A 14,126-nucleotide genomic window follows, 5' to 3' on the forward strand; every position below is an offset into this window, starting at 1 on the left:
TTCAGTTTGCAGCTACCATCAATTAAACTGCAGCTACAGAAAAGTAATCTATGGGGGCAATAGCATCCTCGCCACCTTAAATGTGTACTATGACACTAAGCATTTCTACGATTAAACGTAACTGCATTCTTTCCACTAGATGGTGGGACTGGATTAACAGGGAAATATTTAGTTAACAATCTTTAATGAAATTAAGAGTACTTTTTAGTCTCAAATTCAAGTACTAAAACTAGGTTTCCCTCTTGTTAACTTTTTCTTAATATCTCTGATAAAAATGTGAAAATGAAGCATAAAAATGATAAATGTAAATCTGTTCAAAGTTCAAAAACTAAGTTTTCTCAATATGTTTGCATTACTCCCAATGATTAAACTTTGTCATTTTAACAGCTATGATGAGTAGTGAGCTTAAAGAGCAAAGTTCTAAAGGTTGAAAATTATTATGCAGAAACAGTAAAAAAAAAAAAAAAAAAAAAAAATCTCGCCCTAGACCAGTGGTCGGCAAACTGCGGCTCGCAAGCCACTTGTGGCTCTTTGGCCCCTTGAGTGTGGCTCTTCCACAAAATACCACGTGTGGGCACGCACATACAGTGTGATTGAAATTTCGTGGCCCAGGCGCAGAAGTCGGTTTTCGGCTCTCAAAAGAAATTTCAATCGTTGTACTGTTGATATTTGGCTCTGTTGACTAATGAGTTTGCTGACCACTGCCCTAGACCGTTTGGCTCAGTGGATAGAGCATCGGCCTGCGGGCCTAAGGGTCCCAGGGTTTGATTCCAGTCAAGGGCAGGTATGTAGATTGCAGGCTCCTCCCTGGCCGGGGCCCTGGTCCGGCTCGTGCATGAGGCAACCAATTGATGTGTTTCTCTCACATCGATATTTCTGTCTTTCCCTCTCTCATCCTCTCTCTAAAATCCAGTGGAAAATATCCTTGGGTGAGGATTAAAAAATAAATACATAAAAAGAAAAAGAAGGAAAAATCTTTATTTTTACCATCACAATTCCTACAGATTAGAATGTGTATGTGTGTGTATTTATATTTAGAATCTTCCTTGGGAGTAAAATTTCCTAGTTGCTCCTTCATGGCCTTAGCACTCATGGGAAAACTCAAGTACTTACTAACACAAATTTGATTTACAAAATTATATTGAATTAGTGTTATAATCAAGACACTAACTCAGTATACATGTATATGCTTTACAAGAGCTCAAAATTATCTTCCAATTAATGATTATTTAAGTGGCTAACACAGTATCAGTACAATTTGGAATTTTCTGGCTCTCTATACACACTAACTGGGAAGGTGAAGGTAGCAAGTGTTCCTGCCACTTTGTCACTAGATTTGTGGCCCACCCCCATTTACCCTTGATCTCCAGAGAAGATGACAAACTACTTATATTCATCCACAACTTCTTATAAGATTAAGAAATGTTGTTTAACTGAAATTTAAAGTTGAGTTTTTGTGAATACCAGACGATAAAAAAGATAAGAGTATGACTTCATAAAGGTCTCTATCAAGAGCATGCAGTGGACTGAAAAGATAACTACATAATGGGAGTAAACATAATTAACACCAAAAGAGTGGCTTGAAAAAATGACTTAAGCCACACAGCTGACTTTTTGAAAACCCACAGTAATAAGACAAAGTCCATGAAAACTGAGTGGCCACAAGTACTTGACCTCCAAAAATGAATCACAAATTATATCCTGACTTTGTAACACTCTGCTCTAATACAAAGGATTCCGATGAGATGGAGAACCCTAAATAGATCAATACCCCATATTCAATCAGAAATGAAGGGAAAACTATTTCAACTTTATATCTGATGAATGGTCACATCTCAGCAACATATACCCTTTTAAAACACAGCACCTTTTCATGATGTCATTAGTAGAGAGCTAGGATAAGCTCATACCTGGAAGAGTAAGGCAGATGAGGCTGGCAATCAGTAAGGTTATGCACATGAAGACAATCAACAAAAATATCTGCAAGGCAAAACATGAGAGTGCATAAATGGTTCATATGGGCTACATGCACTTTATGACACCCTTCAAAGAATCAACACAATTCTCCCAATAAAAAGAAATGGTCTGAATTGGTATTTCCAGGGTTCCTCCCGTTTAACATAAAGGACATTTTAATTTTAAATAGAATTACCTACAATTTCAGCCAAAAGGAAAATAAATGTCCATTTTCACATAATCAGCTATATATATCAGCAAGTAACAGGTAAATATATTTTTTTTTATCGGAGAGCATAAAAATATATAATCAGCTTAAATTTTCCCTCACAATTAACACGTTAAGCGCCCAGCCTGTTTTGTCTTCCAGATGGAAAGTATAGTGTCAGTCACTAGTGACTGAATATTCACTTTTTAAAAATCAAATTCTCAAAAACAACTATTCATGAAGGGAAAGCTATCTTTTCAGTAATGTGCTGCCCAACAAAGGAGCCACTGGCACCTGTGGCCACTGAGCACCTGACATGGGGTCAATGTGCACGAGTAATGGAATTTTAAATTGTATTTACTGTGTGTGTGTGTGTGTGTGTGTGTGTGTGTGGCCTACAAAAAAAATGTATTTTTTTTCAGCTTTATGGTAGTATAGTGGACAAATAAAATTGTAATATATTGCCCAGCCGGCGTGGTTCAGTGGTTGAGCACCGACCTATGAACCAGGAGGTCCCACTTCAATTCCCAATCGGGGCACATGCCCAGTTGCAGGCTCCATCCCCAGTGCGGGGTGTGCAGGAGGCAGCCAATCAATGATTCTCTCATTATTGATGTTTCTTTCTCTCTCTTTCTCCCCCTTCATCTCTGAAATCAATAAAAATGTTTATTAAGAAATTATAATATATTTAAAGTGTACCACATGATCTGATACATTACATTGTGAGGGAATTTCCACCATTGAGATAATTAACATATCTCTCATCCCACATTTTTACAAACTGTATTCACTTTTAATTAAATTTAAATGTAAATGGTTATGTGTAGCTACTGGCTCCTATACTGAGAAGATAAAAACAGCACATGTCTCCCTGGGCAGAAAGGTAGTGACTGCTGCTTGCCTTCTATCAGACTGGGCACAGCCTTCCCAAGCCCAGCAGGCAGAGCTCTGGTGGGAAGACTGAAACACATAGGCAAGAACACTCCCAAGAGGACACTGTGAGGCTTGGTCAGCTTTCACTGCTTGAGAAACCCATTAATATATCTCTCTGATCTAGACCAGAAAGCACTTTTTGTCATTCCAAGAGCCTCATCTCTCCCAGCTTCATCCCCCCAACCTCTCCCAGCTTCATCCCCCCAATCTCTCCCAGCTCCCTCTCATCTCTCCGGGCTTCCCCTCACCTCTCATCACTTGCCTACACATACCCCACCTTCTCGATACATGTAATTTCCTGTAGTTTCAAACCTACAAGTCTCACCTGCCTCTTTGTCCTGACACCTGCCTAAAATGCCCTTCCTCCTTTCCATCTTCCACTCTGCCTGGCCTCCTAGCTTTGAAGACTTAGTTCAGGCATCACTTCCACAAAGATTCCTGAACACCTTCCAAAAAAGTACTTTGTGAAAGTACTTTTCTTCCTGGTCACTCCAACAAGGAGTGACCAATCATGTAACACACTACTAATAGAGCAAGCGAGATGAGAATCAAGACCTGACCATAGGATTTAACAACACTGGTGACCCTTGTCAAGAACACTTTTGGTGATTTTGGGGAAATGTCTCACTCAGACCAAACGTCTCTTCCTTAACCAATCTGGTCTTCAGTTTCATCAAACGTAAACATGAAATTACCACTCAGACCTTTAAGTATTTGGGCTAGAATTAAATGGGAGAAAAATACTAAACTGCCCATTTTAGTTCCTGATACAGTTGAAATGTATCAATAATGTTAATTTCGTATTTGCTCTAGAGTCTTTTACTTAGTTACTTTCAAACAGCATGGAGCAATAGCACATGGAATCCCAATTCTATGACCCATCTCTAAAATTTGATAAACTTACCTGACATTAACATGTTACATAATGAATGGACTAAAACATGAGTTCTTATCAGGACACTGTAAGACACGTTTACACAGATAACTACATGCTAACATCAACAATAATAGCACCAAAATTTCTCAATAGAAATTTGAAAAAACCTTGACTTTTGGTTAAGTCTGTACAGTACCTACCCTGAGTGGAAAATTTAAAGGCCGGCGATAAGGTTGAAAGCCAACAGGCCCTCCCTGCTGGAGTATGGCTTGGTGGGCTGCATGCAGGCCTTCACCCACCACAGGAATAGCGTTGTTATTTCGAGCATGCTGGTTATTGTTAACTTGCTGGTTTGCACTGTTCTCATTTTCTTCTTGGTCTCCCAATAAATAGGAATGAAGATCCCTATGGAAAAATTACATCAGTGACAATCCTCACTTCAGGATCAGAGTAAACAGCAGACGTGAGATTTACTTCCTTAATACTAATAATTATTTAGGGTAGAAATGTACAAGCAGAATCTGTACACAGTACTATCACCTCAATTTGGTCTAAATGTTGGTGCCCACCTTAAATCAAACCTTTCCAAATTTAATGTTAATTAGTATACAAAATATCCCATTTATAAATTTATTTTTGTTTTCTTCAGTCAGTATCTGAAAAGAAATCAATACACAAATACTCAATGTGAACATCTTAAGGAAAAAAACAACTTCTTTTCCTCTCTATAAATGGCTACTGTCTCTGCCGTGACATGTATTCTCAACTAAAACCTCCAGATTAAGGCAAAAATGAGTTAGGAGGAAAAGGCTCAGGGCAAAATACAGGGCAGTTAGAAAAAAATAAATGATCACATATAGCCAAATACATATGCCACATTAAGGTATCTACAGAATGCCGTATATTTTCTAAAAAAAAAAAAAAAATGGTTTAAATCACAAAGATTCAACTTTTAAATAAGTTCATAACATATAAAGCTTTAAAAAAATAAATGCAACAATGCTGACTAAATAAATGACCAAAAACCCAAATCTGAGCCCTAGCCGGTTTGGCTCAGTGGATAGAGTGTCGGCCTGCGGACTCAAGGGTCCCAGGTTTGATTCCTGTCAAGGACATGTACCTTGGTTGCAGGCACATCCCCAGTGGGAGTGTGCAGGAGGCAGCTCATTGATGTTTCTCTCTCATTGATGTTTCTAACTCTCTATTCCTCTCCCTTCCTCTCTATAAAAAAATCAATAAAATATATATATTAAAAAAAAAAAACACAACCAAAATCTGAGAAGAGCTCATATCAGGTTAAGACTTTTAAAATAAGGGTATATTGGTTTATTTTTAATGCACTAAAAAAAAATTTTTTTTAACCCTGTGTATGAAATGAACCTGGGCCAGCAGCAAACTTCTGTAAGAGAATAAGAATATGCACACATGCTCCATAAAATAATGCACAATGATTTAAATTTTTTTGTCATTAAAAATTTTAGAAGTATTATATATACCTGAAGATATCACTAAATTATTTCTTATTAAAACTTATTTTTCCTGAGACATGAAACATACTTTTTCAGAAAGGTCGTTAATCGATATATAATATGCCTACAAGTCACCTGCCTATACTTACAGCAAGTATCCAGCAGTAACGGTCCATGCTCGCACAAGCCCCTTCAGCCACTGCCGTGTGTGTCCCTGTTCAAGTAATGCTGGCAAGACAACTTGAAGCAGAAGCAGCTCAAGGGACAGTTCACTCACTGGAGCATCACTAAGGTAATTACAAAGAGCCATAATCACAATGTGAGTTCTATTTCCCATTATAATTATATCATATTAAACATTTAAAGAGATGACAGTAGAACTCCTTAAAGAGTTGAATAAACCCACTCTAGTCTTTATCACCTCTCCTCCATTTTCTCGAGGCCAGAAAGGCTTCCCCCTCAAACTCCACAAAACTTCCTTAACAAATGCTACTAATGACCTTCATGTGGTTAAATCTGATGGTGAGGTCTTAGTCCTTACCTCACATGCTATATTAGTAACAGATTATATGACTGCTCACTCATTACTCAACACAACGTTTTTTACAATATGTTTTTATTGGGGTTTTTTTGAGAGAGAGGGAGGAAGGGAGAGGAAGAGAGAAAAACATTGATGTGAGAGAGAAACATTGATCAGCTGCCTCCTGCATGCCCCCTACTGGGGATTGAGTCTGCATCTTGACATCAGCCCTGACCTCAGTATCACATGCCCTGACCTTAGTATCGAATAGGTGCATGGCACTAGCTCAACCAACTGAGCCACACCATCCAGGGCTCAACACACCTTCTTGAATGCCTTGGCTCCTCTACATCATCCCAACCAGAATATTATCATGTAGATTATAAAGGAAGGGTGTTAAGAATCCTATATAATAAAAGCCTAATATGCTGTGTCTGACCATTTGTTCGACCATTCAACCAGTTACTATGATACACACTGACCCCCAGGGGGCAGACGCTCCAACCGGTAGGTTAGCTTGCTGCTGGGGTCAGGCCAATCAGGACTGGGCTAGACATGCCCTGGAGCCCTCCCTCGGTCCCTCCCTAGCCCAAATCAGCCCAATCTCGACTGGGCGAGATATGCCAGACATGCCCTGGAGCCAATCTCCCACAGTCCCTCCCCGGCCTCTAAAATATTTCCTCTAATTAATTTCCTTTCAATGTGCATGAATTCGTGTACCGGGCCTCTATGGATTATAAATGGAGAACAAGAGGAAGGCCTAAACTAAAGTAGTAAGTGGTAAATGGATTTGGAATAGATAGAATCTTAAAAAATTAGAAATGACAAGATTTAAAGGGTAATTAAAAGTAAAACTGAGAAATATAATTTGCCAGGCAGATTTCTGCTTTAGGTGACTGAAGGGGTAATGTAAACAACGTAGGAGGAATAAGAGACTAGGTTTCCAGGTGGCTTCAGTTTGTAAATCGAAGATTTTCCATCTATAAACTTTATATCCATAATTAAATGTGCAACTATGGCTACATTCCTTATGAAGTGCTTTTCATATAAAGATAATGCTACTAACCAACTCTCATTAGGTATGGCAAAAATTTAAATGCTGAACAAAGGCAAACTCCATATGCAGAAAATGGCTCTTTGTAATTACCTTAGTGATGCTCCGGTAAGAAATATATGTTTTAAATGTATGTACTCTTAATATCAAATCCCTAACAGAGCTAAATTAGAAAAGCTTCTGAATTTCAAAAACTTACCTGTAGAGCATGACATTGTATGGCAGAAAATTAGGCAGCAGACTCTTAATTATACGTATAGGAAGCCAAAGCATCAGAAGGACAATGGAGCCAAAGACAATCTGTAGTAAGAAAAAGGGCATAACACCATTGTAAACCACTCCCGTGAGAGATAGGCTGACTTCTGAACACACTCAACCAATATGCAGCCCAAGTCTATACCCACCCAGGGCCCGGAGTGTTCTCACTCAACACACTATACTTAGATCACTCTGTATAAAGAATGCATTCCTGAGATGGCTATTCCTCTTCTCTCTCTAGGACACAAGGGCTCAAACATGAGCCACAAAGGATAATCACTGCATGGTATGTGAGGAGAGAGCTGGAACCTGACAATGAAGGATCGGAATTGTCTGAAAAATAATAAATCACCTGTAATCATTATAAGACATGACCCATATTAATGGCTACAAAAGTTTCCAAAAAGCACAATATTACTGTTAGAATTTTATTTTGGAAAAATTTAGATTTAACTAGGTAATTTCCTCTTCTAGATGGGGAAGAAACTTTGAGACCCTCTGATAAGAGTTTAATTTAGAAGATATAAACAAGTCTCCATTGGTTTAATGCAAATTAATTATAATTCAGAAACTCATAATTTGGCAATCAGCTATACTGCTAAAGTAATAGAAGGCATTTTTGTTTTAGTAGACATGTTATTTACTTTATCAAAGTAACCAATAAAACTCCTACTTAACAACTAGTTCCACAGGCTTAAACATAAGATACTCAATCTACTGTACCAGTACCCCTGACCAAAAATCTAAAGGGTAGTACACTTTACTTCAAAAACAATATAAAGGTATGCTTACCACTGACAAAATAAATCTTCGGAGATGCCTATAAATGGGCAAATGGATCATTTCTTGCACTGGATTAAAATCTGGATCGTTCAAATTCCTTAGAAACCACAAGACACCAGGTCGAAGTACCTGCAAATGTATTTTAAATGCTATAAATACTTACTAATGTCTTCAGGGCTCTGTATATGAACTAAAACATTAACAGAAAAATAAGTTTGTGAAATTATTTTGGCATCTTAAAAAATGGGCCCCCGAAAATTCATATATGACTTTCCTGGGAAAATAAATTCCTAAATCAGAATCTTTATGAAAACTACCCTGTGACTGATATCCTTTGATGCTTTTAATCAATTAATGATAAATAAATGTATTAATGGACAGTTTGTCATATCTAGATCTCCTAAATGAGAAATAAATATTGTTTTGAAAATTGTTGGCCCTGCCTAAGTATCTCAGTTGGTTAGAACGCCGTCCCAATATACCAAGTTTCAGGTTCAATCCCCGGTCAGGGCACATACAAGAATCAACCAATGAATGCATAAATAAGTGGAACAATAAATTGATGTTTCTATCCCACTCTCTCAAATCAATAAATTTTTTAAAAAACTGAAAATTGTCACTATATTGTATCATCTGGTGAAAGAATTAGGTTGTAATTTATAAATGTCCTAAGTAGACGATCTGATTTCAGTTTTACCCTTCCTGAGAAGAATTTATTGAACTTACACTATATGACTCAGGAGAACATGTTGGCCTCCAACCCCCTCCCCAATTCCTCAAAACACTCAAACAGCAAAGTACAAGAATAGCATTAAGCCTCTGTGCTTTTGGATTCCATTAACATTGCATTAGTTGGCCTGGTCCTTCAGTGGTGCACATCCCCATCACCACTCTCAAAGCACTCTTAAAGGACTAAGCTGACTTGTTCAACGGTTGTATTCCTTCCCAGGATGCAAAATCAAGGAGAATGGGAATCATGTCTTTATTTCTCACTTATTAATACACCAGCAAATAGCAGACTAACAACAGAGTGACTATGCAGTAACACTGAGGGAAAGGATGCACAGTGGCAAGTACATGTATCAGTTTTATACTTCCTATTGCACCAGAATGATGGAGCATGAGATGTATACTAATCAAATACTGACCCCACTGCCACTGTCTTCCAAATCGTAAAGACTGTATTCCAAAAATAGTTAAGGTACCCATTTGGCAAGTGAACTGGAATAATAAAGAACCCTCACTCTAATTCTACACTTAAAGTGCCTGCTTCAAGACCATTTTACATATTTAATCCTGCAAGACCATATCTTTAAGGTATTTCCAACATTACATTTCTTTGAATGAAGTCCAAGACAGGCACAGATCACATAAAAGTCCAAGAATTTGTATTAGAGGATGGCCACATGTAAAATAAGTGCTTTTATTTAACCCTTTGTATGCCATAAGCGTCAATAGACGCAAGCAGGATTGGTTTCTGTTTTGGACGTGTGGCAGCTAACTGGTTAATTTTTTTCCCCTCAGTCTACTCATCTTTCAAACTCATAACTAATTATAGACAAAAATACTAAAACGTGTCAATTTTTAAAGCAAATGACTAAAAACAGCTTAGAACAATTACTATCAGTTTTTTCCTTTTAGATTAAAATCGAGAAAATTATTTCGTTAGGAAATCATAATAACCTTTGAGGCACAACTGTGGTTAAACAAAAGTCCTGTTCATGAATGTGTAGCTTCAGGATCTCCCCGTAGAACTTACCTCTCTCAGTAGCAGAATGAAGGAAGCAAAGTAGAACACATACACCATTCCCACTAGCCAGTGCAGAAACATGGTAGTGCCTGGAGCTGACTGAAAGCTCAGTTCTCGATCTTTCAGAGTAGCATCAAACATTTCCTAAATCAAAAGGGAACAGGTGAATAAGAGTTGTAGCATCTACATTTGCCAAATTAGTATTTCCATCTTTTAGGAAGTGAATAAAAATCACTACGCATATAAGTTATGATGTTCCAGGACTATAGTTCTCTTAATACCATTTCATGGTGTCATAGAAATATAAATGATATAAGGTTAAATACTATTTCAAAGATGTATGACACTTTAAATTTTTAAATATAAGTAGCAAGACTAATAAACCAATTGGTAAGTAAAAAGAACCATTTTAGGTTAACATAAAACCCTTTTCTTGGTTACAGGTCATTCATGACAAATTTTAATAGTAAAGTATGAGAGAAAATGTTATCTCAGAATCAAAGGTAGCTTTTCCACATATAAAATATTTTTGAAAAGTAAAAAACTGATTATCACCGACAGCCACTAAAGATTGTAATAAACACCCGGCTGATATGGCTCAGTGGTTGACCCATGAACCAAGAGGTCATGGTTCGATTCCCAGTGGTCAGGGCATATGCCCAAGTTGCAGGCTCAATCCCCAGTAGGCAGTGTGCAGGAGGCAGCCAGTCAATGATGTTCCTCTCTCATCGATGTTTCTCTTTCTATCCCTCTCCCTTCCTCTCTCTAAAAATTAAAAAATATAAATATTTTAAAAAGAGATTATAACAATAAAAAATGAGCATCTTAGTTAAAACAAGTAGTTAGGGTTGAACTTATGAAATGGTAGTAACAAGGACCATCTTCTCAGATTGATTGCTTTTTTTATGCACGTAATGTCTTGGCATTACCATAAAATTTAGAAGAGTAAAGCCACTAAGAAAATTCTTCACTGATTATTAGAAAAGTTTCAATCAAAATACTCTGACATCAGAAATCTGCATGAAGCCTCAACAAAAAATCAGGAAAAATTAGCAACATTAAGACTCCATAGTGATACATTCTCAGAAAAAAATAAGCAAATTATTATCAAATACTGACTTTCCTTTAAAAGAAACCCATTCTAAAGATGTCTTTCCTGAAGCCTTTAAATCAGGTTGTATGATAATGAATAATAAACTCACCAGGGAACAGATATCCAGCCACCAGCCACAAATTAGAGGGAACACTCCAATTTCTACCACCACTAGCAAAGAGACCTTAAGCAAAAATAAATGTCATCAATATCACCCAAATGAGGAGAAATCATTTCCACTTTTAACTTATAACAAGAATTACCTTAACAACAATATAGCAGACTCCCAGCAAACGACGAGACCTATGAAATTTAACAAGAGTTGCCAAGCCCTATAGCATCTAGTCAAGGAAAAACTGAGCATTTCAAGGTGCAATAAAACTCATAATAACTTAAGCAACACTTAATATTATTTGGCAGACGAATGTATTTCACATTTTGTCTGCCCTTATCCTCAATACAAATGCCTACAACTTTTACTAAGAGGACAAGGGGAGAGAAATAGCTTTGTCAGTAATAGGAACAACTCTTTGGTATGAATATGTTAAACACCCAAGTTGGTTCATTAAAGGATACATGACAAATTATCAGTGTTATTGCTAAAAGTATATACCCAACAATGGTTGTGATTAGGCCTTCAAAATGAGATGCTTGGACCTAGAAATAAGAACAAAATAAACTTTAATTGTACCACATGGCATCCACCCCAGTTTAACAATGTATTAAACAATTCAAATAGACTGGAAGTGAACTGAAAATAGGCAATTTACAACTAGAAAACCATTAAAATCCCCTTTGGATGACATCTTTAAACCAGATTCTCCCATTGAATGTCATGTATTATATAAGAATGAGGAAAAAATAAAGAATAACTTTATTCCAGCAGACAAAATAAAATAGTGAATTAAATTTTACAAAAATAAGGAAAAAGTTGTAATGCAATAGTCTGCACTTTACTCCATTCTGAAGTAGACTTGCTAAAGGCTGAGCACAAGCTGTCCACCCGTCCAGTGCATCCCAGCCACCTCATTTCCTACCACTAGAAGTGACTACTCTCCAAATCTGTCTCATTCTCAACTTATAGAACAAGAGTTTTCAATAATGACAAATACTGTCCATCATTTTTATTCCTGAATTCCAGATAGCAAGTGGTGATAGCTTGGAAAGTCAAAATTTATCGAAGAATTTATCCTAACTTTTCAAGTTCTTGCATTCAACTAGTGAGAATTTGGAGAGCTGTATCAAATATTGAAAACACATCTCTACTGATGAACAAAATAGATCCAGACTAGCACAGACTGACAAATCTCAGAGGGAAGGCGGGGAGATCAACCGAAGAACTTACATGTATATATGCATAACTCATGGACACAGACAATAGTGAGGTGAAGGCCTGGGCGGGGGGCGAGAGGCATGGGGGAGGAATGGAAAGGGTCAAGGGGGGAGGGGAAAGGGACATCTGTAATGCTTTCAACAATAAAAATAAATTTTTTAAAAAAGAAACAAGCAAACACATCTCTTTGGCCTTTCAGAACACTTCAAAATGTACTCTCTCAGGATTCACATACACAAACTGAACAGAGTATCCAGATCTGTCAGCTCTTCCTTAAAAAACTAAATCTTTCTGTCCCCCAAAACAGTAGTAGCTGTCCATCCAAATGTATCTGTCCCCTGACAATGATAAAATGTCAAAATTAAAGAAAATTCTTTAGAAAACTCTACAGCACACCATTCCAAGATCGACTAACCACTTTTTAATCGACTGATATATTGTTACTTTTCTAAATGTACCAGGGGGCATCTGGTGAAAAGGAAGAGAAGGGTACAAGGTTCATTAAAACGAATCATAAATCAGCCTGCAAAAAAATTTTCCCATAGTATGCCACTGGCCCACCCAACAGGAAGGAACACAGTGCACCATGGGATTTTAGAGCATATCTTCTTAGCTGGCAAGATAACCTACTGTGTCTTATACCACTCAGTATACATATCAGTTTTTAAAGAAAAGAACAAGCTGGTGTTGGATAACTATTCTTTTGTATAAGGCAGATTGAGAAATGAAGTAACTCTACAACATTATTAATTACTCAACAGATATCAAATTTTGGGGAGAGATCAATAAAAGTAAGTTTGTAAAAGTATTATACTCACATGTTCTTCAAATCCCAAACCAACAAGGGAGAAATGACCAATGTGGTAAGGGCAAAATGCTAAAAGGGAAGAAAAAACTCAATGAAAACATCAAAATTAAAACAATGAGCACTCCTAGTACCATCTCCCAAGAAAGGAACCAGGGATTTTTAAAGTAATGGAACATAACAGAACTAAGGCTAAAAATGTATTTCTTGGGACATTCTCTGTAACCAGACAACAACAAAGTAATCAAAGTCTAATAGACTAATGGCAAAAGGACCTGAGAACCATTGTGAAGAGGGTCTCATGGGCCAATGAAAAAATATGAGTACCGCCTTGGCAAGTTTGACTTAGTGCATAGAGTGTCAGTCTGCGGACCTAAAGGTCCTGGGTTCAATTCTGGTCAAGGACGTACCTCGGTTGCAGGCTCCTCCCTGGCCCTGGCTCAGTCCCAGGCCCAGGGCTGTGTGCAGGAGGCAACTAATTGATGTGTTTCTCTCACATCGATATTTCTCTCTGTGTTTCCCTCTCTCTTCCACTCTAAAAATCAACGGAAAAATATCCTTGAGTGATGATTAAAAATAAATTAATTAATAATAAAATAAATTCTGGCCTCCAAATCTGTACAGAATAAATTTCTAAAAAAAGAGAAGATATGAGCATCAAAAAGAATAATGACCCAAACTGGTGGAAACACGCTGAGTATATACAAATCTATGAGTTCATTATACTCAAAAAGTGGTAGGCCAAAATCAAAAACAAAAGGGAAAAAAGCAACATCACAGAAAACACTTTTATCACCAATGGAAATAGTGGGCTCATCAATTCCTTACCCTGAAAACTGATAAAGGAAAAGACCTGCACATCTGTCCTGCTGCTTCTGAACCAACAAGTTCAGGTTAATTAAATAGCTCTAGCTGATAAATAAGTTCTTCTTTATAGAAAATCCACCCAAAAAATGTAAAAAATGACAATTTGAAAAGAATCATTTTGTAATGACTAATAAATTATTTCAGGCAAGTATCATCAAGGGATAATAAAATCATTAGGTGAAATGTTGATGAAATGCTAGATATTTGCATGATACTAAAA

General features: G+C 37.1%; 1 protein-coding gene across 1 annotated transcript in view; it reads right to left on the reverse strand.

Annotated features, from left to right (window-relative positions):
• The window catches only part of MARCHF6 (membrane associated ring-CH-type finger 6), a 64,690-nt gene that overhangs the window by 15,962 nt on the left and 34,602 nt on the right, over positions 1-14,126 (reverse strand). The window contains exons 11-20 of the mRNA XM_080681768.1: positions 13,053-13,111; positions 11,478-11,558; positions 11,165-11,233; positions 11,011-11,085; positions 9,818-9,952; positions 8,068-8,187; positions 7,217-7,317; positions 5,593-5,730; positions 4,175-4,379; positions 1,911-1,980 (exon numbers count right to left, since the gene is read on the reverse strand). Of these exons, the coding sequence (XP_080537894.1) occupies positions 1,911-1,980; positions 4,175-4,379; positions 5,593-5,730; positions 7,217-7,317; positions 8,068-8,187; positions 9,818-9,952; positions 11,011-11,085; positions 11,165-11,233; positions 11,478-11,558; positions 13,053-13,111 (1,053 nt within the window). The remainder of the gene's footprint in view (positions 1-1,910; positions 1,981-4,174; positions 4,380-5,592; positions 5,731-7,216; positions 7,318-8,067; positions 8,188-9,817; positions 9,953-11,010; positions 11,086-11,164; positions 11,234-11,477; positions 11,559-13,052; positions 13,112-14,126) is intronic.

The sequence above is a fragment of the Plecotus auritus genome, assembly GCF_963455305.1.
Source record: "Plecotus auritus genome assembly, chromosome: 7".
Classification (NCBI taxonomy): domain Eukaryota; kingdom Metazoa; phylum Chordata; class Mammalia; order Chiroptera; family Vespertilionidae; genus Plecotus; species Plecotus auritus.